Source organism: Myotis lucifugus, unplaced genomic scaffold (genome assembly GCF_000147115.1).
Source record: "Myotis lucifugus unplaced genomic scaffold, Myoluc2.0 scaffold_1053, whole genome shotgun sequence".
Classification (NCBI taxonomy): Eukaryota; Metazoa; Chordata; class Mammalia; order Chiroptera; family Vespertilionidae; genus Myotis; species Myotis lucifugus.
The window spans coordinates 18,524-44,801 of record NW_005872101.1 but is presented as its reverse complement, the minus strand read 5'-3'; the positions used below and the strand labels follow the sequence as shown (position 1 = coordinate 44,801).

At 53.2% G+C, this 26,278-nt stretch overlaps 1 protein-coding gene across 7 annotated transcripts in view; it reads left to right on the top strand.

Annotated features, from left to right (window-relative positions):
* The window catches only part of WIPI2 (WD repeat domain, phosphoinositide interacting 2), a 26,969-nt gene extending 1,240 nt beyond the window's left edge, over positions 1–25,729 (top strand). Inside the window, exons 2-13 of one of the 7 annotated variants that reach the window (XM_014449168.2) lie at positions 1,520–1,573; positions 5,866–5,948; positions 15,430–15,599; positions 17,344–17,440; positions 17,843–17,940; positions 18,155–18,247; positions 20,640–20,710; positions 21,544–21,651; positions 22,932–23,096; positions 23,756–23,863; positions 24,591–24,721; positions 25,416–25,729. In XM_014449168.2, the coding sequence (XP_014304654.1) occupies positions 1,520–1,573; positions 5,866–5,948; positions 15,430–15,599; positions 17,344–17,440; positions 17,843–17,940; positions 18,155–18,247; positions 20,640–20,710; positions 21,544–21,651; positions 22,932–23,096; positions 23,756–23,863; positions 24,591–24,721; positions 25,416–25,528 (1,291 nt within the window). In that variant the 3' untranslated portion in view covers positions 25,529–25,729. Of the gene's footprint in view, positions 1–1,519; positions 1,574–5,865; positions 5,949–15,429; positions 15,600–16,844; positions 16,975–17,343; positions 17,441–17,842; positions 17,941–18,154; positions 18,248–20,639; positions 20,711–21,543; positions 21,652–22,931; positions 23,097–23,755; positions 23,864–24,590; positions 24,722–25,415 lie in introns of those variants that run through there. The other 6 variants (XM_006107184.3, XM_023747917.1, XM_014449169.2 and 3 more) reach the window with 6 other exon arrangements.
* Positions 25,730–26,278: the final 549 nt, after the last annotated feature.

Genomic DNA, 26,278 nt, shown 5'->3' with positions numbered 1-26,278 from the left:
AGAGGGGGAGTGGGTCAGTGGCTTTCCAACAGTAGTTGGTTGAGTTGTCACTGGTTGAGTGCAATCGGCAGAGTAGAAAGCTTGATTGTAGGCCAAATGGAAGGTGACGGAAGATGATTGGACTCTGGGTGGTGGGCACGCAATGCAACATGCAGATCACGTATCGTAGGAATGTACACTTGAAACCTATGTGATCCTATTGGACCAATGTCACCCCAATATATTTAACTTAAAAATGCATTAAGTAAACGGAGGGAAAACAACTTTGATTGGAGAATGGCCAGCCCCAGGGCGGTGGCCTGCAGCCGGCAGGGTTGTGAAGCTAATGCAGACAGTCCCACAGGGGGCTGCCTGGAGGGTGGAAGGGAGCAGGGGACTGCTCCAACCACAGGTGAGGAAACGCACGTCCTGAAAGGCTCCTGGAGCTGAGGATCGGTTAGTGGGCAGCGGGGGCAGGACTGACATCCGTTTCCAGAATTCTCCATCATGTTCTTTCCACTCTACCTGCAGAGTAGGATTCTGAGGGGAGTGAATTTAGGAATCAGAGGGTTGCAATATTTAAAGATTAAAGCAACCAGATACCATAGTGGCCTATGTGACCAAAAGCCAGTATAGCCAAAGCAAATTTTTATTGATTTCTGAGAGAAAGGGAGAGGGAGAGAGAGGGGGGAAACATCAATGATGAGAGAGAATCATTGATCAGCTGCTTCCTGCATGCCCCCCACCAGGGATCAAGCCGGCAACCTGGGCATGTGCCCTTGATCGGAATCGAAACCGGGACCCTTCGGTCTGCAGGCCGACGCTCTATCCACTGAGCAAACCGGCTAGGGCTCAGTTTTTCACTCCACATCATTTATATTGAAAAATAAAATATGACCAAGCATTCTCTTGGCTGTCGTTTCAAATGGGCACCAAATTCCCTATATAATAGAAGACTGGCACTCTGGCCTGCAAAAAGACCTTTTTACAGCTGGAAACCATGTGCTTCCCCACCCTTCTTCGAGTTCTGAAGTTATTAGTTCAAGAGAAGATTTCTGTGTTCTGTTTTAACTTGCCAAAGAGGCCTTGATATAGTATGAAATAAGTCATAAGCGATAGCAAGTTAGGATTATACAAAAATTTGGTTGATGAAAATGCCTAATTTGTTTTAAGTCTACACTTGAAAGAAGTACAAAAGTTCCTGAGGAACAGCCTTACAGTTTGCAGCTTCCCCTCCCTTGCCCATCTCCAGAACTTATTCTAATAGAGGAACACAATTTTTCACAGGATGAAGAACATTGGTCTAGTGTCCACATTCACTGTATTTAGTGAGAAAGTCCGAAGCCACTTCATAGGAGACGTGTACACTATACAGTGACGCTTAACATCAGAGCACGCCTCGCATACCCACTGTCTGTTGTCTCTCCTGTCGTGCTGATAATGGTTTCCGTGTTGTGGGTTCCCCTGTGATTCTTACCCTAAAAGTATGAGTAAGTTTTATTTTTTACGTTTTGTTTTGTTTTGTTTTGTTTTTAACTAGACCAGAGACAGATGAAGCCAACAAAGATGATCCCCTTCATCTTGGCCTTGCATGGTTAGTCCCCACCCCAGTTTCTGAAAGTGGGGTCTTACGTTGCAGGAATGTTGGGCTTTTCGAAATGGAAGGTAAACTAATCAGTGGCAGAATATCAGCTGAATCTCAAATGGAAATCTCAAAGATGGAACTCTTCCGGGGATGCCCTGGTCGGTGGGAAGTGATTCAGCAGTGTCTGGTTTAAGCTGCATTTCTAATCGGGATGGGATAAAGCGAGGAGCTTGATTTTCCAAGTCTTCTGTTTATAGAAGTGATGTGCCTGTTTGGAAAAGTTAAGGTATAGAGGCGATAGGGGGCACTTGTTAGAAGTTACTGCTTTCTGCAACCAGGGTTTTTCTAGGTTACAGGTGTTATTCTGAGTAGGTCACTTCTGTCCTCCTTTTCCTCACTAGTGAGCTGATGGGCTTGGGAGTAGGTGATTTTTAAGGACCTTCCATCTTAAAGCAGCGGTCATTCTGCCTGCTGTGGGGATGTGTTGAGGAGGCCGGTGGAAAGGGACTGCTTAGCTGTCAGGACTTGGTGCGACCTGCTGGACACGGGATGCATTGAATGGGGAGTGAAGGTTACCCCCCAGTCTCTGGTTTGGGTTTTGGTGAACAGCAATACGTGACATCATGGGAGAAGGATCAAGGAAGGAGTCGGTTTGGGAGGAGATGAGGAGCTCTGCTTTGGGAATCCCTCTGGAGGCCTGCGATGGGAACGACTGAGCGGGAGAGAAGACCTGGGCGGCGATAAACTTATTACACAGTGTGCGGGCCCACCAGGCGGTGCCTCTGCATGGGTGTGGGCCGTCTCCACTGAGCACTGTGATCTCTAACCTCTAACAAGAAAGCCAATGGAAAGGGAAAGCCTTTACGAGTAGAGAGAGGAAAAAGGCGTTCAGAAAAAGATACAATTCACATTTTCATGTTTCAGTGGAGATCGCTGTCTTTTGGATATTGAATACTCAAGGTTAAACTCAGTGACAGACTTGCAGATAGACGGTGGACCAAAGACAAGCATTTACTTTGGCTCCCTCCCAAAACACTAATAAAATGTCAATCAATAAAATATCAAAAAGATGTTTGTAGGATTTTTTTAAAAATCCTCACCTAAGAATACTTTCATTGATTCTAAAGAGAAAGGGGGGCAGGGAGAGAGAAACATCGATGTGCAACACAGATCAATTGCCTCCTGCATGCACCCCGACCACCAATCAAACCCATAACCTTTTTTAAAAAAATATATATTTTATTGATTTTTTTACAGAGAGGAAGGGAAAGGGATAGAGTTGGAAACATCCATAAGAGAGAAACATCTGTCAGCTGCCTCCTGCACACCCCCTATTGGGGATGTGCCTGCAACCAAGGCACATGCCCTTGACCGGAATCGAACCCGGGACTCTTCAGTCCACAGGCTGACGCTCTAGCCACTGAGCCAAACTGGTCAGGGCAAACCCATAACCTTTTGGTGCCCAGGATAATGCTCAACCAGCCGAGTCACCCCGCCAGGCTGAAAAAGATATTTTTAAAGGATTTAACCCCGTAGGATGGGGAGAATGAGAAAGGAGACACAGCAACAAAAGTTTGGAAGCTGCAAGTGGCAAAGGCAAGAGGACCCTACCTTGCTGGTGGAGAAGGCAGAGGACCAGCCTCGTCTGCACCGCAGAGTCCTCAGAAGGCGCAGGGCTGGCGGTGGAGGGAGCTTTTGTAAGGAGTGAGGGGGACACACAGGGGAGCGGCTCCAACTATATTTCAGGAGCAGTCACTCTCTCCACAGCCTCTCTCCAGAGGGTGCGACAGCGTCTTTGGATTTTGACACCGGGCACAGTTGAAGGCAGGAGTAGTAGTGAAATGAGGTGAGGGTGAAGCAAATAGATCCTTTTTTCTGTTAAGGTTTGCTAGCTTCCCCTTTGTCAGTAGAAGGTATTCATTGTATTGCCTTCAACAAACTTACCACATGAACATTATTAGGGAATCAGATTGTCTGTTGAGGGAATCTCAGACTTACCTGTTACTGTTCCTCTCGTATTGATAAGCCATTGTGTGGTCAGGTGAGTCCTGAGGGATTAAGAAGCAGAATCTCCAATGGGTGTGTGAACTTAACTGTTGGTGTTGGAGCTGAAAATACTTCGCATCACCCTTTAAAACTGTCTGCCTTTATTGAGAAAATACACACTCATATTATACACATATCAAGGAGTAATTGGAGTATTTTTGTTTACATTTCTTACTGACTGCAGTGCACACGGCTAACATTCTAGCTATGGATTTAATGCCCTAAATCGGTTTCAGAATGTCTGGAAGAATGCCCCAGCTCTGATGTTGATCAGCGGGGCGCAGGATCAAACCCTGCCTGCGTGGAGTGCATCTGAGAACCAGACGGATCAAGAGCCAGGCTCTTGCTAATTAATTACAGCTCATCACTTTGTCCATGAAGGGGCTTATTTCATCTATAATACTAATGAGCTTGGTGACTTGGTTTCTAAGTCAACAAGAAATTAGAAAGGGAAGGGGCTATTAATGATGGTAGGGTCACAAGGGAAATGATAACATAAGAATGACTTAAAATCAGAAATGATGGGGGAGGTTTCAGTGCTGAGCTAGCACCTTAGTTAACTGGAAAGGTTTTCCTGAGCACCGAGTTCCCAAGCCGCGGGCACTGAGATTTCGTTTTCTTTTTAGCCTTTGTTATTCTGGTATTTGTGTTGGTTCCTTTATCGCTTTTCAGAATATTTACAGGTAACAGTTACTCTGTTGATATAATTAATTCAATGTAGTGAACTATTTTCACAAAGAAAAAGGATGTGAGATGAAGAAAGTTGTTCCTGTTTCTATTTCTAAGGTAAACCGATGCAATCTTCAAGTTTAAGAGAACGTAGAGCTCAGTTCATGGACCACAGTGGGCCCTGGACAACAGGCTTCCACAGGGAACAGCAGCCCTCTCTCTCCCTGGGTTTCCCCTCCGCAGGTTCAGCAGTCTGGACGTGGGGGTTCTACCCACTTGATGTAAGGGCCTTGGGCATCTGTGGGTTTGGGGGTCCATGTGGTTCCTGGAACCAGTCCCCTCACCCCCCATACTGAGGGACGGCTGAGTTTGGGGGAGTCAGAAGCTGTAAACATTTTTACTGTGCAGGGGTGGGCGCCCCCACCTCCACATTGTTCAGGGTCAGCTGTATGTTTATATATGTGAGTGAGAGAGAGGTGGGGAATCTTAGGTTTTAAAAAATAGATGAGCCGAAACCGGTTTGGCTCAGTGGATAGAGCGTCGGCCTGCGGACTGAAAGGTCCCAGGTTCGATTCCGGTCAAGGGCATGTACCTTGGTTGTGGGCACATCCCCAGTGGGAGATGTGCAGGAGGCAGCTGATCGATGTTTCTCTCTCATCCATGTTTCTGACTCTCTATCTCTCTCCCTTCCTCTCTGTAAAAAAAAATCAATAAAAATATATTTAAAAAAAAAAAATAGATGAAACCCTCGTAGTATGAAATGCCTGTCTTCCTTCTTCCTAGGCTTCTGGCTTATCTTCGCTTCCACCTGTTTTCGTGTTCTCCCAGCACCGAATACACACCCGGTCCCGGGACCTGACTCTTTGCATGCCCTCCGCTCCCTGCTTTCCTCTCCTCTCTCTGGAGGCCGTGCTCTCTTCTTTCTTCCCTGGGTCAGTCACACCCTGGAGAGCAGGGGCCTGCTGAGGGCCCACTCCGGTGGTGTCACCGCTCTGCTGGGGCGGGGTCTGGAGGCCCCTCCAAGCCTCGTGGCAGAAGCAGCAGCGCCTTCGCTGGGTCCTTGCAGGCCATCTGTGCAGTCTTCCCATCCCGGACCCTCAGTTGGCTTTGGGGTCCGCGTTATTTCTGTCCCACTGCTCAGCCATCCGAAGTGGTTGGACTGCATTGGTGAGGCCCGCACTGCAGCGCAGAGATGCCGTCACCCCCAGGCCGTGGACCCCTGTGAGCTGGAACGTAGCTCACTGAGCTTGGGCTCTCGCATAGGCCAGCACGTGTATCGGATCACCTGAGAAACCCACTTTGTTTTGAGGGGATCATTAACTTAGGGCATAATTCATATGTCAAATTGATAGTTCTAAGTTTTCGATAAGAACACTATATTTTATTGACCCTCACCTTGTCCTAGCTGTGGGGCATGTCAACTTGCTTTGCCCCCTCTTTCCTGCTCAGCCCCACTCCCCGGGTACAGCTAATGAAATGATGTGCTAACGGTGGGGAGAGAGGTGGTTGCCTGTAACATGGAGCGTTTGTGCATTGTCACTGTGTACACGTATCAGCTCTTATTTCTGCATTTGGCTTTTTTGCAGGTCCCTAGCTGTTGGTAGTAAGTCCGGTTATAAATTTTTCTCCCTTTCTTCTGTGGATAAGCTGGAACAGATCTATGAATGCAGTAAGTGTTTGCTTTATTTCCCCTCTTAAACAATATGGACACGTTTAACTGGAATTGATATGCATTCTTACATCAGACACTGATTCAGGTCCAGGTGCCCTGACCAGTTCTCTCCCTTCCCCTTAGTCCACTGCGAGGGAACAGTTGCGTGTGTCCTCCCAGATCTTTTCTGTTTATTTGCATACTTATAAATGTACATATCTGTTTGACGGGTTGATTTTTTTCTAATACATGGCATCATACTGTGTGCATTATTCTGTGATCCCCCGTTTCTCACGCCACTCACTCCGCTCAGGTTTCTGTCATGCCGGGCTTCCGGGGTGGAAGGTTGTACGGCCCCCGTAGGAATGATTTGTTTTCCGCAGCTGCCGGTTTCTGGGATTTGCGTAGCCGGCGTGTGGGAGGCAATCTGGAAATGCAGAAGGGGCATGAGCTTGACTTCTCGCTCGTCACTGTGTGACTTGAGAGACGTTACTTCACCTCGGGGCCTCGGGTCTTCAGTTTCCTGGGTGTGCGCAGGACCCGCTGATCACCGGGGTCCGCCCTCCCACACGCATGACACCTCTCCTGTGGCTGGACGCCTCGTATCTGTTCTTGGTTCCCTCCGTTCCGCAAACATTCATTGATGACCTGCTGTCTGCCGGCCCTGTTTTGTTCGTGGACATCGTGGTAGTGACTAGTTCCTGCTCTCATGACACGTACATTTAAACAGAGGAAGGCAAAACCAAGTGCACGTTTCTGTGCATGGCAGGCGGGGGGCACAGAGACCAGCAAACACACAAATACCACCTGGCCCCCCATTAGCCTCAGGGGAAGACCCCAGGGGGATGCTGAGTCTGGCCCCCAGGAAGCCGGCCGCAGCCTTGCGGTCAGTCAGCTCCCTGACTCTGGTTCCGCTGGCAGCGCAGCTCATTTGTTCTGTCCTCGGCCTGCCCCTGGCGCTCACCGACTCCTCTGAGAAGGCCCGCTCCGCTGCGAAGCGGGAGCTGTGCTCCGGGGACCGGGCAGCTGCGAGCTGGTGCGCTGGCTCATCTCAAGTGGGTGTCCGTGTTTCCGAGAACCCCACTGGCTGCCTCCACGGGACCCACGCAGGATCGCTCCCAGTAGGGGATTCCTTCAGAGAAGGACAAAGGATTCCCTTGGGCTCTTACATGACTGAACATTTACTAAACATTTACTAAAACTAATCCAAGCCGTGGCCTGGGTTGTGCTGCTAAATGGTTGCTGTAGTGACTAGTCATCTGCTTTGAGATCACAGAATTTCCCCGTTTGGAGACCCAGTGCTAGTAAGAATACCTGATCTTCACTCTCCTCAACTGAGTCAGTTTAATGACTGATTTGTCCTCTTGAAGCTTATTCACTGGTTTTTGGCACCTCATTTCTCAGTGCTTTTTGGTGGAACAAAATGTGTTGTCTTGATAGCATTGTTAAGAGAGTAGGTGATTGCTGACCGACATGGTGATTTCTTTGTTCTTAGTGATCTTTGGCCTTTAAAAAATAGGTGGTGAAATGGATGTAGAACTTTTTGGGGGTAAATACTTTATTTTTTGACATGTTTTTTTATTGATTTTAGAGAAAGAGGAAGGAAGAAGGAGAGAGAAACATCGATCAGTTGTCTCCCGTACGCACCCCACTTGAGAATCAAACCCAAAACCCAGATGTGTGCCCTGGCTGGGAATCGAACCAGTGACCTTCCAGTGCGTGGGATGAAGCTCAACCAACTGAGCCCACCAGCCAGGGCTCGAGGGTTCATACTCGAGGGTTAACGCAGCTGTTAAGTTCTTTCCTCCTAGAGCGGCATCCGCCTTTCCTCTGTCACGTACTTACATTGAGTTAGGAAAAAGGGTGTCTCTTAGAAAACAGATCAGCTGCTGAGTCCAGATTGTTTTCTGGCATTTTTCTACACAGACTCAGAGCAAAGAATAGTACTGATGCCTCAAAACTTAGCCTTGGCTCAGGGCTGGCTCACCCTCCTACCTCTTCACCGTCACATGCACTCAGGTCTGCTCTCAGCCACTGTTGCTGTTACAGAAGAGCGAGCCAGGGCTGGGCTTGGGGAAGCGAGACTGACAGCTGCTGGTTCTTCTGTTTAATTAAGCAAGGGAACCTTTGCCCTTTGCCCAGCAGCAGGGGGAGACTTTTCTGTTGTTTTATACTATGTCTATTGTTGTAATTTCAAACTTAAAGTCGGGAGGACTCCCATGTATGCTTTGCTGTGCTTGGCTGTGGGTGCCCGTTTCTATTCCTCTGTATGTCCTTTGTTAGTTTGAAGGCAAATAATATGCAAATCTGTGGTATCCCTCCCATGAGATACTGCAATGAAATCCCCTCATGGGCGTTAGGCACAATGTCCTTGCATTTTGTAAGGTTCTGAGCTGGGGAACCATCCCTCCCGAGGCATCGGTTCTGGGGTGAACATGAGCAGGCTGCCCTTGCCTCCGCCACCACAGCAGAGCCTGCTTCCCTGATCGACCGCCTCTGCCCGGCCGGCGTGGCTCAGTGGTTGAGTGTCGACCTATGAACCAGGTCATGGGGTCGATTCCCAGTCAGGGAATCACATGCCCGGGTTGCAGTCTTGATCCCCAGTGTGGGGTGTGTATGAGGCAACCGATCAGTGATTCTCTCTCATCACTGATGTTTCTCTCTCTCTCCCTCTCCCTTCCTCTCTGAAATCAGTAGAAATATATTTTTTTAAAAAAAGAAAGAAATGCCTCCGGAGATACATGTGCCTTTGATCACGCAGTGAGCCATCGCTGCCTTCACAGGCCCTCGTCCTCGTAAGGAAGGATCTGAGAGAGGTGCTTGCTGACGTCGCTCTGAAGTGACAGCCGTGCACTGGCTGGAACAGTGTCAGTGAGACTTAGAGTAATGGGTCGTGCAGGGAGGAACTCCAGCAGCCTCTCTGCTTAAATCTGTTGTAACGGAAGCTTGGGGTCTCTGGCGCCCCAGGATCCGACAGCCTGAGTGCTCCTGGCACTGGTGTCTTGGTAACGGGCCTTCTTCATTGATTACAAATGTGCAGCCTTGCTTCTCTTGCTTTTCATTTGATTGCAGTACCTTCAGTCATCAGCCTGGCTCATCGGGCACCATCATTTCATGGGAGGGCTCAGCCGTGTGTCCTTCCCCTTCGTAGGAAGTGACTGCTGGGTACATGGGTTCTGTGTGTGTTCGTGTGTTAAATGTTCCTTGGAGCCCAGATGGCGTGGCTCAGTGGTTGAACATCAACCTGTGAACCAGAAGGTCACGGTTTAATTCCCAGTCAGGGCACATGCTCGGAGCTTGATCCTCAGGCTCGATCCCCAGTGTGGGGCTGTAGGAGGTAGCCAATCAGTGATTCTCTCTCATCGTGGATGTTTCTCTCTCCCTATCCCTTCCTCTCTGGAATCAATAAAAATATGTTAAAAAAAGAAAGTTCCCTGGGTCCTGGCCAGTGTAACTCAGTGGTTAGAGCCTCATTCTTTGCACTGAAGGGTTGTGGGTTTGATCCCTGGTCAGGGTGTGTGTGAGGCAACCAATCGATGTTTCTCTTTTTCTTCCTTCCTCTCTTTCTAGAATCAATGAAAAACATATCTTCGGGTGAGAATTTAAAAATTCCCTGGGCCCTGGCTGGCAAGCTCAGTGGTTAGAGCATGCCCCTGCATACCAGAGGGTCTCGGGTTTGATTTTCGGTCAAGGGCATGTACCTGGGTGTGGGTTTGTTCCCCTGACCTGGTCAGGGCATATGTGGGAGGCAACGGATCAATGTCTCTTTCTTTTCCTCTTTCTCTCCCACCCTCTTTTTGTCCCTCCCACTCCTTTCCCTTCTACTCTCTATTAAAAAAAATCAATGGAAAAAATATCCTCACTCCTTTGGTGAGGATTGAAAACAAATTCCCTGCGAGTTGGGTGTAATGAACATGGGAAAGAGCTTCTTGAAATGGCACCGTAGAAAAGCAGTGAGCCGTAGCGCTCCCCGGCACCGCCCCTAGGGCTGGGGACTCGCAGGGGACCCTTTTGTGCTGTTTCTTCCTAAGTGACAGGAATGGGTTGGCTCCAGGTGTTGGTGGCCTTGGCCTTTGTCTGGCTCCTGGCTCCTTTGGAGTTTGATGACACTCATGGGTGTTTCCCCAGGAAAGCCCAGTGTTTGGTGTTTGGTTTGGCCGTGTAAGAGCCCTCCTGAGCGAGTGTTCCAGGACTCAGGGGCTCTGGTCTCTGAGAAGACGCTGGTGAGGTCCCGCCCTGACGCCTCCCTTCTCGAGCCCTCTGTCCCTGTCGCCCATCCTCTCACCAGCCCTGCCTTCCTGTGCTTACATCAGATCTTAATATATTGGCCAAAATTCAAAATTTCTGCAGTAGTCTGCCTGTGTGGTTTTTTTTAACACATGAGTCTAAGGTAAGATATGTTTGTTGCCTTTTTTAAAAATACGTTTTTGTTGATTTTAGAGAGGAAAGGAGAGGGATGGAGAGATAGAAATGTCATTTATATGCTATCAGAATCACCTGTTTTAAGTGTACAATTCGATGGGTTTTAGTGTATTTACTAAGTTGCACTGCCTACCGTAATCTAATTTTAAAACATTTTTATCTTCCCCAAGTGAAACCCTGAGTGGGTCAGCGGTCGCTCCCATCTCCCTCCGCCCACCTCGCCCCTGGGCAAGCGCTCATCTGCCTTCTGCCTCTAGGGATGTGCGGCTCTGGGCGTTTCAGATAAAGGGAGTCCTACCCGACTGGCTCCTTTCACGTAGGAAGTTTGCAGGGTTCACCCATGTTGGAGCATGTGTCAGTCCTGATGTCTTTTCATTGCTCGGTCCCATTACACGGTGTGGCTAGACCATGTTTTGTTGATGGCCATTTGGGTTGTGACTTTTAAAGGATGCTGCTGTGAACGTTTGTGTTCAAGTTGTTGGGTGGGTGTGTGTTTTCATTTCTCTCTATTTAAAAATATATAATGTTTTTGTTGATTTTAAAGAGAGGAAGGGAGAGGGGAGAAAGAAATATTGATTGCCTGCCGCAACCTGGGCATTGCCCTGACCGGGCATTGAGCTGGTGGCCTGGTACACGGGGCGACGCTCAGCCAACAGCCACACAGCCAGGGCTTCCTTCTCCTAAGCAGATAGATGCCGGGGGCGTGAAATTGCTGGGCGAGCATCTTTGTTTTGCCCACTTGTGAGAACAGCTGTTAGAAGAATCAACAGATAAACATGTGATAGTTTGTAGATACTGCAAAGTTGTCCTTAAAAAGGGGCAGGACCATGTTTTTATCAATGGTGCAAGCACCTTTCTCCTCACTTCCTGCCACACAGGCATTATCCAACATTTTCATACTTGGGAGATGAGTCTAAGATAAGAAATATGCTTGTTGCCTTTTTTAAAAATGTTTTTATTGATTTTAGAGAGAGGAAGGGAAAGGGATAGAGAGAGAGAAATATCAATGAGAGAAACATAGATGGGCTGCACACCCTCTACTGGGATTGAACCCGAAATCGAGCATGTGCCTTAACTGTGAATCGAACTGTGACCTCCTGGTTCCTGGGCAGACGCTCAGCCACTGAGCCACACCCGCTGGGCTGCTCCTTGCCTTTAACTGCTTGTTTCTTTCCTTTGCCTGCTTTTCTATGGGATTATTTGTCTCTTACTGATTTAAAACAACTTAACCATTTGCCGTGGGTTGCCAATATTTCTTCTGGATTGGTGTTTGCTTTTGACCTTGTTTATGGTCTTGTTGCCGTTCTGAGGTCTGGAGTTTCTGCTGTTTGAATGCATTTGTCTTCTCGTAAGGCTTCTCTCTGAAAGGCTTGTCCTGCTCCGGGGCGATGCGAGATGGGCTCCTGCGTCGTCTTCTCCATGCAGTTCTTCATCCACCTGGAAGTCGCTGCGATGTAAGATGTCTTCCCTTTTTAGTCACAGATGAGAACATATTTTTCCTACATCCTTATTTATCTAGAGGGGCTTACCAGACTTACTTCCGGGTGAAAGGTCAGGATGATGACCTTTGAAACTTCAGAAAAGAAAAAATAGGCAGAAAGTGCATGTTTATTAAATCAGGTGATGGGCCTATGGAGGGGTTCAGTATACTGTTCTCTTTAACAACTATTTGCAGTTAAAAGTAGCTTTGCTGCCTGGCCAGCGTGGCTCAGTGGTTGAACATTGACCTATGAACCAGGAGGTCACAGTTCAATTCCCAGCCAGGGCACATGCCCAGGTTGCAGGCTTGATCCCCAGTGTGGGGCAAGCACGAGGCAGCTGATCAGTGATTCTCTCATCATTGATGCTTCTCTCTCTCTCTCTCTCCCTCCCTCCCTCCCTTCCTCCCTCCCTCAAATCAGTAAAAATATAGAAAAAAAATAGCTTTGCTGTCTCCATACAAGCACCCTCTGTTTTTAAAATTCTAAGAGTTCTCACCTGCTTTTTTTTTTTTTTTTCATTACAATTTCAAACTTACCATTGGGTGGGAAAGGTGAAAACACCCTGCCCATCAGATCTTATCTCAGTAGATGCTCCCTAAGTACTTCAGCATGAGCACTGCTAACGGGGGTCAGTGCTGCGTCTTTTTCTTTGGGGTGGTATTTACACACAGGAGCGTGCAACCTGGAGTAAGCCTGCTGCATTTGGACAGATGCAGCTGTCCCCTGAGCCCCATCGGGGTTCACTGTCACTCCAGAAAGTGCCCTCAGACGTGCCCGGGCAGCCCCACTCCCGCCATCCCTGAGGCCAGTGCTCCGGGTTTTCTCTAGCGCGGGCTACGCCTGCCTGTTCTGGATGCTCTTGGATGGGTCTTTCAGCCGAATGCTTCTGAGATTTATCCGTATCGTTGCGTGTTTCCCTTGGCCCTTGAACAACGCGGTGTGCACTGCGCAGGCCCACGCAGGTCGTGTTGGATGATACCTTGCTGTTTCCCATCTGCGGATGCGGCGGGCCGACTGCATGATTGCTCCACCATCTTACATCGGGGCTGAGCGCCGTGGGTATTGGTGTCCACAGGGTCCTGGAACCACTCTCCTGTGGGCACCGAAGGTAGTTACGTTTTTGGATTCAAAAGTAAACACTTGGATTTCCTACTCCGAGGGGTTACCCCTGCCTGTTCAAGGGTCGGCCTCGTATGCCAGTTTGTTGAGTCTCTGACTCATGGGCCCCTGGGCTTTTCCAGTTCTTAGCTGTTAAGAATAAAGCTGCCGGGAGCATTCTTGTGCAGCTCCCTTTGTGGACATGTGTTTTCTTTATCTTAGGTGAATACCTAGGAAGAGAACATGGGATTCCTTTTATAAGAAACGACCAGTTTCCTAAGTGTGTGTCCTGTTTCTCCTCCCTGTGGTGCTGTGTGCGAGTCTGGTTGCTGTGCCCTCGCCAGCAGGTGGCGTCAGTCTTTCCCACGTTGGCCTTTCTGATGTATGAATGACGAGTCTCATGTGGTTTTGACTTGAATTTCCCTGATGGTGTCGGGCACTTTCGTGTCCTTGTTAGCCATTTGTATAGCTTTTGTGAAATGTCTGTTCAGATCTTTTGTTCCTTTTTAAATTTGGTTGTTTGTCTTTTATTATTGAGTTGCCAGAGTTCTTTAGATGTTCTGGGTACCAACCCTTTGTCAGATAATGTCTTGTGAAAATTTTTTCCCTGTTCTGTGGCTTGTCTTATCTGTTGAGCACACATGTTGACTTTTGATGAAGTCTGATTTTTTTATTTATGATTTTTGCTTGCTGTGTCCTTCCTGAGAAACCTTTGCGTACCAATGCGTTGAGATCTTTTTCTCTGTGAAAGCTCTTGGTTTCTGACTCTTTGCAGTTAAAAGTAGCTGTGCTGCCTGGCCAGCATGGCTCCGTGCTTGAACATTGACTTGGTAGCTTCAGCTTTTCTATCAGTTTCATGATCACCTCAGTTTAATTTTGCTGTGTGGTGTGAGGTAGGAGTAAAGGCTAATTTTTCCTGTTCAGCCATTTGTTGAACAGATTTGTCTTCCTTCATGGATTGCTTTGGTGCTTAAAAGAATCCTCTAAGTGCGGGTCTAGTTCTGCTGTTTGCTCTTCTCCATTGATTATTTGTCAGTGTCTGTGTCATAACGTGCTGTCTGGTTGGCTGTAGCTTTCTTTATATACTAAGTGTTGAAGTCATAGGGCATAAGCCCTTCAATCTAGTTCTTTTTCAAGATAGCCTTGGATATTCTAGATCAGTGGTTCTCAACCTTCCTAATGCCGCGACCCTTTAATACAGTTCCTCATGTTGTGGTGACCCCCAACCATAAAATTATTTTCATTGCTACTTCATAACTGTAATTTTGCTACTGTTATGAATTGTAATGTAAATATCTGATATGCAGGATGTATTTTCATTGTTACAAATTGAACATAATTAAAACATAGTGATTAGTCACAAAAACAATATGTAATTATATATGTGTTTTCCGATGGTCTTAGGCGACCCCTGTGAAAGGGTCGTTCGACCCCCAAAGGGGTCGCAACCCACAGGTTGAGAACCGCTGTTCTAGATGCTTTGCCTTTCTGGTTTTGAAATCAGTTATTGTCAACAAAAATGTCTGCTGGGGTTGTGCTCGGGATTGCATTGATCAGAAAATTAATTTGAGGAGCATTGTGGAATGAATGGATGGGCACATGCTCAAAACACCTGGCACTGCAGCCCTCCCCTGGCTCAGGAGACAGGCTGCAGGTGGAGGCAGTTGAGACTCACTCTGCCATTTTCTTACATTAGAGAATTCTCTTTGCATCTAGATCTGAACTTCCCACAGCGGGAGGGAGAGATTGGGGTGAGGGCAGTCAGGGGGCTGGGTGAAGGGATGTCTGTGGCGGGTCCACTGTGCCTGCCACTTCCAGGCAGGATCCTGTCTGCACGTGTTTCATCCGGTCGTCTGAGTGGGGTGTCCCCTCTCTTGCGGGAGCAGGGGGATGGGGGTGGAGCTTGACTTGGGCCGGCATCTTCCACCCCCTCCTGCAGTTCTGAGAGTGGCGCTCATTCCCTTTTCACATCGGAAAGCAGGACTCAAAGTGAGTTGTTCAGAGCCTCGGTGGGGGCCTGGCGTCTGTCGGTGCCGTTACAGAGGCTGGGGGACAGTTGTGAGCAGGAGGTGCAACCTCTGTCCGTGTGGTGCGTACAGTCCAGACCGTGTGCAGGGAGCAGCCGATGGGCAGATGCACGTGATGACAGTGACCGCCAGGGAGGAAGGGACCAGGGTGATGTGGAGAGGAGCTGGGAAGCCTCCCTTTGACGGGAGAGGCTCCTGCAGGGCAGCGTCTGAGCAGAGGGGGGCCCTTCATGCAGAATGCAGGGCCTTCCTGGCAGGGGGACCCTGAGAGTGGTGTGTACGTGGCTCCTAAGCGGTGAATTTGACCCCGGTGCTGCTCTGGGATCGTCCCCACAGCCCGGCCCTGTCACCAGGCGCCCACCGTGTAGCCCCCAAGTGCTCTGCTGACGTAATGTGCACTTGGACACGTGTTCGTGTGTGCGAGCAGCCTGCGCCTGCTGATGTGGGTACGTGTATGTTTCCTGCTTACAGCTGACACTGAAGACGTGTGCATCGTGGAAAGATTGTTCTCGAGCAGCTTGGTGGCCATCGTCAGCCTCAAAGCTCCTCGGAAGCTGAAAGTTTGCCACTTTAAGAAGGGAACGGAGATCTGCAACTACAGCTACTCCAACACCATCCTGGCTGTGAAGCTGAACAGGCAGGTGAGCACCAGCCTCTGGGCGTCAGACCTCGCTCTGCCCGTGTCTCAGTGTGCAGTGTGGCTGCGGCCGCCACTGCCCCCAGAGGCCTCCAGGACAAACGCGGTCCTGAGCCAGCGTTTCCGGTCCGAGCCCCGCTCACCTCCCCACCACCCGCCTCCACACGGCGCGCTGTGTGCTCGGGTCCCTCCCCGATGAACGCCCTTGCTCTCTGCCGCCGGTCCCCTCATCCTGCCGGGCACCGTGTCTGTGCAGAGGCCCCCACGCCGCGCCCTCTCCTTGCACCTCGATGAGGTTCTGTGGGAGCTCAGCGCTGTCCCTGTCGGTCAGCCTGGGCGCGCTGGCTTTCTCCCACCTCGTGCGGGCGCCAGGGGCTGTGGGCCGTGTTCAGTGAGGACTGACCGGATGTCCGTGCAGCCATCCTTGGAGTTGAGTCATAGTTTATTTCGCTTCTTTTACTTTCACACGTGTTACTTCAAAAAACCTGTTAGCATCTTCTTTCTCCTTTTTTAAACTGTTAATTTAACCTTTGATTTAAGATGATGTACGCTTCTGCCTGGGCCAGCTGTTCAGTGGTTAGAGCGTTGGCCCATGCACCAGAGGGAGGTGGGTGTGATTCCAGGTCAAGGGCACATACCTGGGTTGTAGCCAACTCACTGAGATGTCTCTCTCACATCGATGTTTCTCTTTCTCTCTCCCCCTCACTCCCTCCTTCCCATTCTCTGAAAAAGCAATGGGAAAAACATCCTCAGGTAAAGATTAACCCCCAAAAGTGATATAATTTATTGCTTTTTATATCTTCCCCAAAACAAGAGAGTCTGGCCCAGCCTGTGGGCCTGGTGGCTGGCACTTGAGTCCCTTTCCCGGGCTCCCGTGGCCTGTGCTCACAAATGCAGCACCGGCTCCTGTTCACAGCGGAGTGCCCTGGGCTGAGGGGCGTGGACCATGCGGGGCGCTGCTGGCGGCTACTGCCACGTGACCACTGACCTGGCTGAAACTGGGGATTGGTCTATTGACTGAAAAAGTTGGTTAAAATAGGAGAGGATAAGGCATAACATGTTGAACCTTTTTATTTTAATTTTATTGTTTAAAGTATTATAAATAGTAGTACATATGTCCCCTTTTTTCCCCCATTGACCTTCCCCCGGCCTCCCCTACCGCCTTTTTAAAGCTTAAAACACACGTGTCCCATGGCAGCAGATGCTGAGTGCGTGCGGGCCAAGTTGTCTTCCCTCCATGCCCCCTCCAGGGACTTCCGTCTTGAAGCGCAGCAAGAACATGGACACCTGCAGAACAACCTGGGTGCAGGGGGAGTTTTATACTTTCAGGAAATCCCTCGGCTTCCACCTTCATCTTGCCGCGCCTTGTTCAACAGCAGGTGTTTAATTACCAAATCCATCCAAGGCATTCGATGTGGTTTTCACGAGGGGCAGAGGGGTGAGGGATGAGAGACAAACACAACAAACCATAACACAAATCACTTTCCTTACCGTATCGCCCAGTTTCTGTGACATGGAGTCAATGCATAGTGAGGTGTCCTAGTACAGCGGCAGCAGAGACGAGGCAGGCACAGGGGCTCTGCACGCCCAGAGCCGCGGGTAATGCAGCGCCCTCTGGAGTGTGCAGGCCCAGGGGTGCTATGGGAGGAACGCCAAGCGTCTTGATCCAAGAGCCCACTGAGCGGCTGGGCGCATGCGTGCAGCGTGGCGGCTCTCTCCACGCTCGCCTCCCTCTGTCTCTCCCCTAGAGGCTCATCGTGTGCCTGGAGGAGTCTCTGTACATCCACAACATTCGGGACATGAAGGTGCTGCACACCATCCGGGAGACGCCCCCGAACCCGGCGGGTGAGCGCCCCGAGGAGGGCAGGGCTGCTCGGGGTGTTCTGTTAAAGACAGGGCGGGGCGGGGGGGGGGGCTCTCTCCTCTGCAGAGCCCACAGCTGGAGGCAGATTGAAGTGGATCGACCTTAAGCCAGGCTCCCTTCCTCCTGGCACTGGTCTTGTGACCACATCGGTCAATGGTTTGGTCAGCTTCCAATTTAGAGGTCACTAATCACTTCCCACCAGAGGCCTTCAATCTGCTGACAGCCCTGCTGTCACGGGTGGGGGCCGGGGGGGGCCCTAACCCAGCAGTGCGCTGTGGCTGCTCAGAGCCCTCCCTCCCGGCCCTGGGTTAAGTGAATGCGCTGTATGTCTCACGACCACAAAGGAGCCCTCAGGCCTGACTGCCTGCTCCCTGTGTCCTCAGGCCTGTGCGCGCTGTCCATCAACAATGACAACTGCTACCTGGCCTACCCCGGCAGCGCCACCATCGGAGAGGTGCAGGTCTTCGACACCATTAACCTGGTGAGGTTCCCTGAATGAGTGCTGTGGGCCCTGGCGCCCTGGCTTCCTTGGCTCGGCGATGCAGTGCCCGCCGCTGGCCCCCAGCAGAGCTGTGCTCGTCCCCGTCAGTGCCCCGGGGCGCGCTGGAGGAACCTGTCACCCCGGGCACTTCCTGGGCCCCCACCCCCGGAAACCAGGTGGGTTAGTAGTCACGTTTGGTTCTCCCTCCCACCAGCGAGCTGCCAACATGATTCCCGCTCACGACAGTCCTTTGGCCGCGCTGGCCTTCGACGCCAGTGGAACCAAGCTCGCCACTGCTTCCGAGAAGGTAAGGCTGCCGGGCCCGTGGGAAACCAGTCCTGGCACCCAGCCCAGTGACCACACGAGCCCTCAGAGGAGCACCGGCGACACCCACCTGGCAGGGCCCACTGGGCTCTGGGTGTGCTGCTGGGAGCGGCTCTCCCACAGGGGAGCTGGGCACGTTTGGGACGGGAGACCGAGTGCCCTGCATGGCACGCACTCACCACTGCACCCCGACAGGGCCCAGGACACAGGCTGGTGCTGAGGACTTGGGGGGGCGAGAGTGAAAGTGGAGACAGTCTGAGGGGGTCTGAGCGCATTCCGTGTTCGCCTTTCACTCTTTTTCGCTAACAAAGTGGTGGTCACAGTGTGTGTCTCATTCAGCCTCCTTTTCCCTCTCTGCGTCCTACTGCGCTTCTCTGAGTTACAGCGCCTTTAAGAGCTGCACCATGTTCACTTACTTGAAGCTTAGTCTGTAGATAGGAGTGTATTTAATCCTGCCTGGAAGTCGTTTGTGTGCAGCTCTGCTTAGTAAGAGAGTCGGTGAGGAGAATTTCCGGGTTAAAGGACCTGGCCCTTCTGCACGCGGAGAAGAGGCCTCGCAGGCCCGACTGTGTGGCCCTTCTCAGCCTCCGTGGCGCTGGAGGGTCCCGTCCTCTCCTCACTGAAGGGCTCCGTCCGTGGTTTCCTTTGCTGTTCTCCTCCTCTTCTCCCCTCTCTTCTCTCAGGGCCTCGTTTGTGCTCCTGGCTGCTCCCTCCTCTGAGCACTGGGACCTGCCCCTCGGCCGCCTGTGCCTGGGTTCAGCCTGGGTGTCCCCTCCAGTCCCCTCCCCTCGAAGTCACTGGCTCCCCTGAACCAGCCAACGAGCACCCCCCAGGCAGCCGCTCCCGCTCCGCTCCCCCGGGCTCTGTGTTCTTGGCTCTCGGGCCCCGTTTCTGCAGCGACGATGCCGATGCCGCTGTTCCTGGGTCACTGTCCTGAGTCTCCAAGACCCTTCGTGTCGTTACCTCGTTTGACCCTCACCCAGGGGCTTGTTTCCCTTCGTGTGGAGCTCAGAGGGCAGGTGCTTTCCCAGGCCCGGCCGCTGGCGGAAGCCAGGATTTGACTCCACGCCCGCCTGTGCTCTGGACGCTGCAGGACTCGCCGTGTCACCGGTCCCTTTCTTCTCCCTCGGGAGCGGCATGGCCATGAGGCCCCGTTACCCTTGATTAACCCAGCTCTCTGTTATGGTTCTGACGAGGGCTTCGGGAGCCAGTAAAAACAGAACAATTTCTCCTGGGCTAGAAAGAGAGGCTCTTGACTTGCTTTTACACAGAACCTTCTGGATTGAGGGATCAGACCACCAACGCCTTCTCGTCCCTGCTGGGTCCTGGGTGCTGGGGCCGCCCTGGGTGCGGGCTTAATCCTGCCTCGGAAGTGCCGTCCAGCTGTGACCAGCAGCTTGTCGTTGGTCAGGGTTGCACACCGGTGTGGCATGAAATAGAAACACACGTCTGTAAGGAACCCTGAACGCTTAGGTTGCAGAGACACAGCCTCTGCGCGGTGTTTGCATGCGTGCCGACGCCCCTGCTTCCCGAGATCTGCAGCCTTGGTGGGGTCCTCCCACCCCAGAGACTCACCGTCTTACAGGGCGTCACTCCCTGCACCTGCTCCCTAATGGCTGGGCAGCGCCGGGCCTGTCGTCTGGCTCCTGCGGCGCAGGCTCGCTGAGTTCCTCACCACCTCGGGGTCACTTCCGAGGCAGGTCTCTCGGTCCCCGGTGCTCAGTCTTGTCTGCCCGCAGAGCGTGTGACTGCTTCAGGAGGGGGAGGGGGTCGCAGGGAACGGACACCCTCTCAGTGTCTCGTGTCCCAGAGGAGGGGCTGTGGCTCACCGCCAGGCTGTTTCCTTTCATCTCAGCAGGGGTTCCCTTGATGCAGGTCTTGCCGATGATCCCTTTAGGCCGTCAGTTCCCTTGGTCAGTAGCTCCAAGTGGCCAGAAGGGCCGCAGTGGGGTCTGACGGCCTGACCAGCATGTCAGACTCGCGGCCATCACGTTAGGAGGTGCTTCCCAATGCGGGGTACACGCCTCAAGCGTTTAGTTTTAATGGTTTAAGCTTCCAGTGACGTAGGAAAAAGTAGAACTGGTATATTCCATGTTTGACTTCAAGGCTAGTAATGATTAGAGTAAGTGCTGAGTGAAGTGGTGAACGGGGCTGGGCGATCTGGTGAGCTTGTGGCAGGAAGCAGGAGGTGGTTGTGCAGAGGGCAGCTGTGGGGGGGCTGCCCAGGAGGGGCTCGGGCAGCTGTGGGGGGGCTGCCCAGGAGGGGGTCCACAATGCGCTGTCATGGAGAACTGTTCTGTGTTTCATTTATAGTCTGACAAAGAAATGAAGAAAGTCCGTCTTTTCTCAGCTAAAAGCCTCTTTCTCTTTCGCAGGGGACCGTGATTAGGGTGTTTTCCATTCCAGAGGGACAGAAACTCTTTGAGTTCCGGAGAGGAGTTAAGAGGTAAAGTATATAAGCCTCCAACATTGACTCTTAGTTCTCTTTGGGTTCAGTTTTGTGTTCTCTGTGACCAACAAGTGGAAACGTGGCCACTGGGCACAAGGTGAACGACAGGCGTGTTCAGCCCGACTGGACGGTCTGGGGGTAAAGGGACGTGATTTAAGGCCAGCTGGACGCAGAGCGGGGGCCAGATAGGGGAGCGGAAGGACTGGCAGAGCCGGGCGGTGTGTGCACTCCACCTGCTCTGCGGGCGGCTGCGGACTCTGACCTGGTTCACAGGCTCCGTCCTTACTCTCTGCCCTGAGAACTGGAGCCGGCCCTTCCCCTCCCTCCCCCGCCAGCCAGTGGCTGCGGCTCTGCCTTTAAAACAAGCAACCGCGACTCCCAGCGCGGAGCTCCCTCCTGCTGGCGTCCACTACAGAGCTTGCAGGGCCGAGCCTAGCACACCTCCCTGCCTCGGAGGAGGGGCTGTCCCGGTCACCCCTGGGTCCTCTGCCTCAGGACTCGATGTACTGTAGGGAGTTAGTGTGTTGAATGTTGAAAGTTTTACTCTATTAAACATCACCAGAGGGGCCAGTTTACCCTCTGCATGTTAAGAATTGCTATAATTTAAATGAAAGAAAATTGGCTGTTTAAGAACATAGGACAGAATTGCTGCCACGTTCCCAACATCTTTCTCTCAAAATGTTTGAGAAGGTGACTGGAGGAAGGAGAGCGCTCCAGCAGCCACGCGGCTGTCAGGGAACTGTCCTCCCCTGCGGCGATGGTTACAGGCCCCTCGGGAGGTTGCCGGTGGCCGGTGGCCTGGGTGACAGCTAACCCTACCCCGCCCGCAGGTGTGTGAGCATCTGCTCGCTGGCCTTCAGCATGGACGGCATGTTCCTCTCCGCCTCCAGCAACACAGAGACAGTGCACATCTTCAAACTCGAGACTGTGAAGGAAAAGTGAGTTGCAAACATTCGATTGTTTGAAAACCAACAGAGCACTTTGTCCAGCTCACACTGACGGGTGAGCCCGGGAGCCCAGACTCGTGCTGCCTCCTGCCTCCTGCCTCCTGCCTCCTGCCGGGGCGGACCCTGCACGGGCTCTGGATCAGTGTCCCCGCGTCCGCACACGGCAGGGAGGGATCTGTCCCCGTGAGGTGGTCTAGTGCGGGAGGTGCTGTGCGTGAGGCTGGCGGCAGGGCGCGGGGGCAGCTGTGGTCAGTGCAGACGTCCGCCTCGGCACGCCCCTGCGCACAGAAGCACGTCTGGGCGCACTGCCCAGGGCCGGGAGCGCCGTCACCAGGCTGCCCGCAGTGGGTGCGTTTCTAAAGCAGGTGACGTGAGTCGTGTGTCACTGCAATGGGCATGTGCGGCGAACAGAGCGCTGCTGCTTGTTCCTAACGTGAGCCTCCCCTGGGCCAGGCTTGTTCAGGGCGCGCTCCTCCCCAGGGAGCACTTCAGTAACTCACAGGTGTGCTCCTCCCCAGGGAGCACTTCAGTAACTCACAGATGTGCTCCTCCCCAGGGAGCACTTCAGTAACTCACAGGTGCGCTCCTCCCCAGGGAGCACTTCAGTAACTCACAGATGCGCTCCTCCCCAGGGAGCACTTCAGTAACTCACAGATGTGCTCCTCCCCAGGGAGCACTTCAGTGACTCACAGGTGTGCTCCTCCCCAGGGAGCACTTCAGTAACTCACAGATGTGCTCCTCCCCAGGGAGCACTTCAGTGACTCACAGATGCGCTCCTCCCCAGGGAGCACTTCAGTAACTCACAGATGTGCTCCTCCCCAGGGAGCACTTCAGTGACTCACAGATGCGCTCCTCCCCAGGGAGCACTTCAGTAACTCACAGATGCGCTCCTCCCCAGGGAGCACTTCAGTAACTCACAGGTGTGCTCCTCCCCAGGGGAGCACTTCAGTAACCTGCAGGTGCGCACAAGGTGAGCAGCGGCAAACGGGCTGTGGGGAAGGAGCCACTTGAAAGTGGTGCTCAGAGGTTTCCGAGACTTTCTGTTAGACCCAGGGGTGCTGTGCGTGGGGCCTGCACGTCTCCTGTTTGCTGCAAATCGTTTCCGTAATCTGCGCAGCCACGTGGGAGGGCAGGCTGCTCAGAGGCCGTGGTTTCTGCCCCGTTTCCTTGAAGGAGGGGGATTTCTCTTGAGGTTTCGGGGCTGGTCCTTGTCTCTGTGGGTGGGACGTGGTCATCTCCGGGAGAGTCACGTTTCTGCTGACGCCCTCCAGGCCGCAGGAGGAGCCCTCCACCTGGACCGGCTACTTCGGGAAGATGCTCCTGAACTCCACCAGCTACCTGCCCTCCCAGGTCACAGAGATGTTCAACCAGGGCAGGGCCTTCGCCACGGTCCGCCTGCCCTTCTGCGGCCACAAGAACATCTGCTCCCTGACCACGTGAGTACAGGCGCGCCTCCCTCCCCTTTGCCTGCGGCACCTGGGTGGTCCCCTTACGATCCTTCCAGCCTGAGAACAATCGCAGACTTCGGCCTGTCATGGAGCCGAGGTTTGCGTGCCGCGGGGACCCGCAAAGGGCACCGTGATTGTCAGAGGCGAGGGCTCCTGCAGCTCCTCCCGGCAGAGGCTCCCTCTGTGTCTGGGCACTTGTGGCGATAAGTCAGGGCTGGGAGCGCCAGCATCGAGCCCTCTGGGAACCTCGCTGGCGTGGCTGGGAGCGCTCCGCCATGGCCTCGCTGTGACTGTGGATGTTATAGACGTTATGTTCATCCTTCCCACCCGCCTGGCCTAGTTGAAGAAGTCTCACGAAACCGCCTGCCCTTAGTAGTCGGGGAGCCGGGAGACCGATGCCGCCACCTGCTCTCCCTGGGGCGCCGGCGCTCTTTCCCGGTCAGAACGCCCTCGGCTTCGATGCTGGGGCCGCAAGTAGCACAGTGGGCGCGGTCTTGGTCCTGCACACACGTAGTGTCACTCAGCGACATTTGTGCTCACTTTTGGGGGGCAGAGGGCTCCCCTGGCCTTGCCAACGGCGAGGCTGCTAGTTTAGTAACTGCACGAAGGTTGTGGTCCTAGGATGTGGCTGCTTTTCCTTCCCACAGAATTCAGAAGATCCCCCGACTGCTGGTGGGAGCGTCCGACGGCTACTTGTACATGTACAACCTGGACCCCCAGGAGGGCGGCGAGTGCACCCTCATGAAGCAGCACAAGTAAGTCGGCTTTTTCCGCGGGCCCCCCCCCCCCCCCCCGGCTCTCTCTCGGCCAGGCTGCCGTGGGCCCTGCGAGTGTGCATTTCCTGGAGAGACTGGCCCAGGCCGTTCAGGAGCTCCACCTTCCCAGGCAGTCCCTGGTGTGGCACAGATGTCCACTCTCCCACCCCGTCTGCCAGGGACTGCAGCTCTTGGCGGGAAGTGGTCAGCGCTGTGCCTGCCCTTCCTGGGGACGGGGCTTCCCGCCTCCCCTCGGGACCGGCTACAGATAGACGGAGAATTTCACATTCACAAGAAAGGGATGTCACAGCTCATCCCGTCCGCACAGTCAGGGCGCAGTTGGAGGGCCTGCTGTCTCACCGTGAGATGGGTTTTCTCTTTGAAAAGAGGAGTTAGTGTTGGTTCGTGGGGAAGCAGTGGATTGTGGTCTTTTGCTTTTGCTGCTGTTTGTCACCTAGAAGCACAGCAGTGCTGATGATGGGGTGCAAGGGGGAATATTGTTTATGGCGACTCCTGTTTATGGTCACCAGCCTGCACATGACACAGCTGGTCCCGTGGGCATAAGTCCTTCTGTCAGACTTTCCATGTAAAGTCCGAGTGAGCACCCGTGCCCGCAGTGTTCGAGCGCACGTGCGTGTCCTGGCGAGTGGCCTTCGCCTCTGTCGCTGCAGGTCTGGCCCTCCAGCCCCAGGCCCTCACTGTGTGTGTTCTTCTCCACTTCCACCAGGTTGGACGGCAGCATGGAGACAACCAATGAGATCTTAGACTCTGCCTCTCACGACTGCCCCTTGGTAACCCAGCCCTACAGCACAGCTGTGGCCAAAGGCACTCACGCGCCTGCATCTCCCACGAGACTGGGTAAGGCTGAGTGACAGACCTGGAGGGTGATGAGGCCGGGCCGCCCGGTGCCGAGCTCTGCTTCCTCCTCGGGGCCACCCCTTGTGTAGGGCAGGGGGGTGACGTCCTCAGGCCGGGCAGCTGGTGTCACCTGGCTGTCCAGGCCCTGGAGGCGGAATCGATTTTCTTCTTCTGAAGAAAATAATCCTGCCTCAGGCCACTGGGGGTGGACGTGACTTGTGCCCCAGCTCGCTGCCTCTCCAGCGTCTGTGCTGGGGCCTTGCCCTGCGCCTGTCGACCCTCCTCAAGCTGAGGGCCCTCTGGGCCCCGGGCCCCGGGAGGAGCGCGCTGGGCAGGAGCTGTCAGTCAGCGTGCCGGCAGACAGGTGGCAGCCTGGCCGTGGCTGTGCAGCTGCGAGTTACCTTCCCCCAGAACAGCAGCCTGCCCTCGTTTTGCTCGCGCTCCTCTTTGCAGGGCGCCGAGTGTCTGGCGCTGGTGTCGCGCACCCACGTTAGTTCGAGGCACTCCGTGCTCCCGCTCCCGAGGAGAGCACAGCCTGTCCCCTGGGAAGCCCGTGCTCTGCAGAAATAAATGACGCGTCCTGGGCTGCCTCTGGCTGCAGAGAGCTCTTCAGTCACAAGAGCGAGTGAAAGGCAGTCTGTGCGGGTCGCCCCGAGGGCCCTGTCCAGCTCTGGTGACCGCGCTCTCTTTGCAGCCTACACGGACGAGCTGGGCGCCGTGGGCGGCGCGTGCCTGGAGGAGGAAGCCAGCGCCCTGCGGCTGGAGGAAGACAGTGAGCACCCTCCCATGATTCTGCGGACGGACTGAACTTGAGCTGTGAACTCTGACCCCACAGCAGAGAACACTGGCTGACAGGACTTTGTGTGATGCTGCTACGAACTTTGACCTGAGTTGGGGGAGAGGATGGCAGAGACTTAAAAAGAGAAAAAGGTTGTAGTTGTAGTCTCTTTCCCTACTGAGAAATACATGGTTTTCACTTCAGTGGCTTTTAATCTGCTATGAATTTCAGCTTTTTGTTTGTTTTCTCTTTTTGCCAAAATTAACTGGTGAAGCCCTTGAAGCCTTGCTTTGTTTGCATGCATTCATGTGCCAAGCCAGCAAGGGCAGCCAGGAGCCACTGGCTACCAGCGGCCGTGTGGTTTCTCAGCTGTCCGCACGGGGCGCGCAGTGCGGAGCAGGCCTGCTAGTCCAGCTGGTTCTGCTCGACCAGGTCCGGGCCCCGGGCGGGGTGGCAGGGGTCCTCCCAGAGCCCCTCCTGGACCATGTCCTCCTCTTTATTTTGTTAATTAAATTTTTTCCAAATTGGACTCTCCTGGGATTTCTTCCATGCGGGGTTCTGTTTCCCATCTTGTTTCCCCCGTGGTGTTGGCAGAGGTCCCTTCTGTGCTCACCCCCTTTCCTCCCCCAGGGAGGGGACTCGAAGGCCGGCCTCGAGCACCGGGCCCAGGGGCGCGGTCCGTCCGGTCTGCGCGGCAACCTCCTGCTGACGCCTGTGTGTGTGGTTCTCTCTCATTGTCAGGAAAGCTGGTAGCGATTCCTGCGTCCACGTGTAGCACA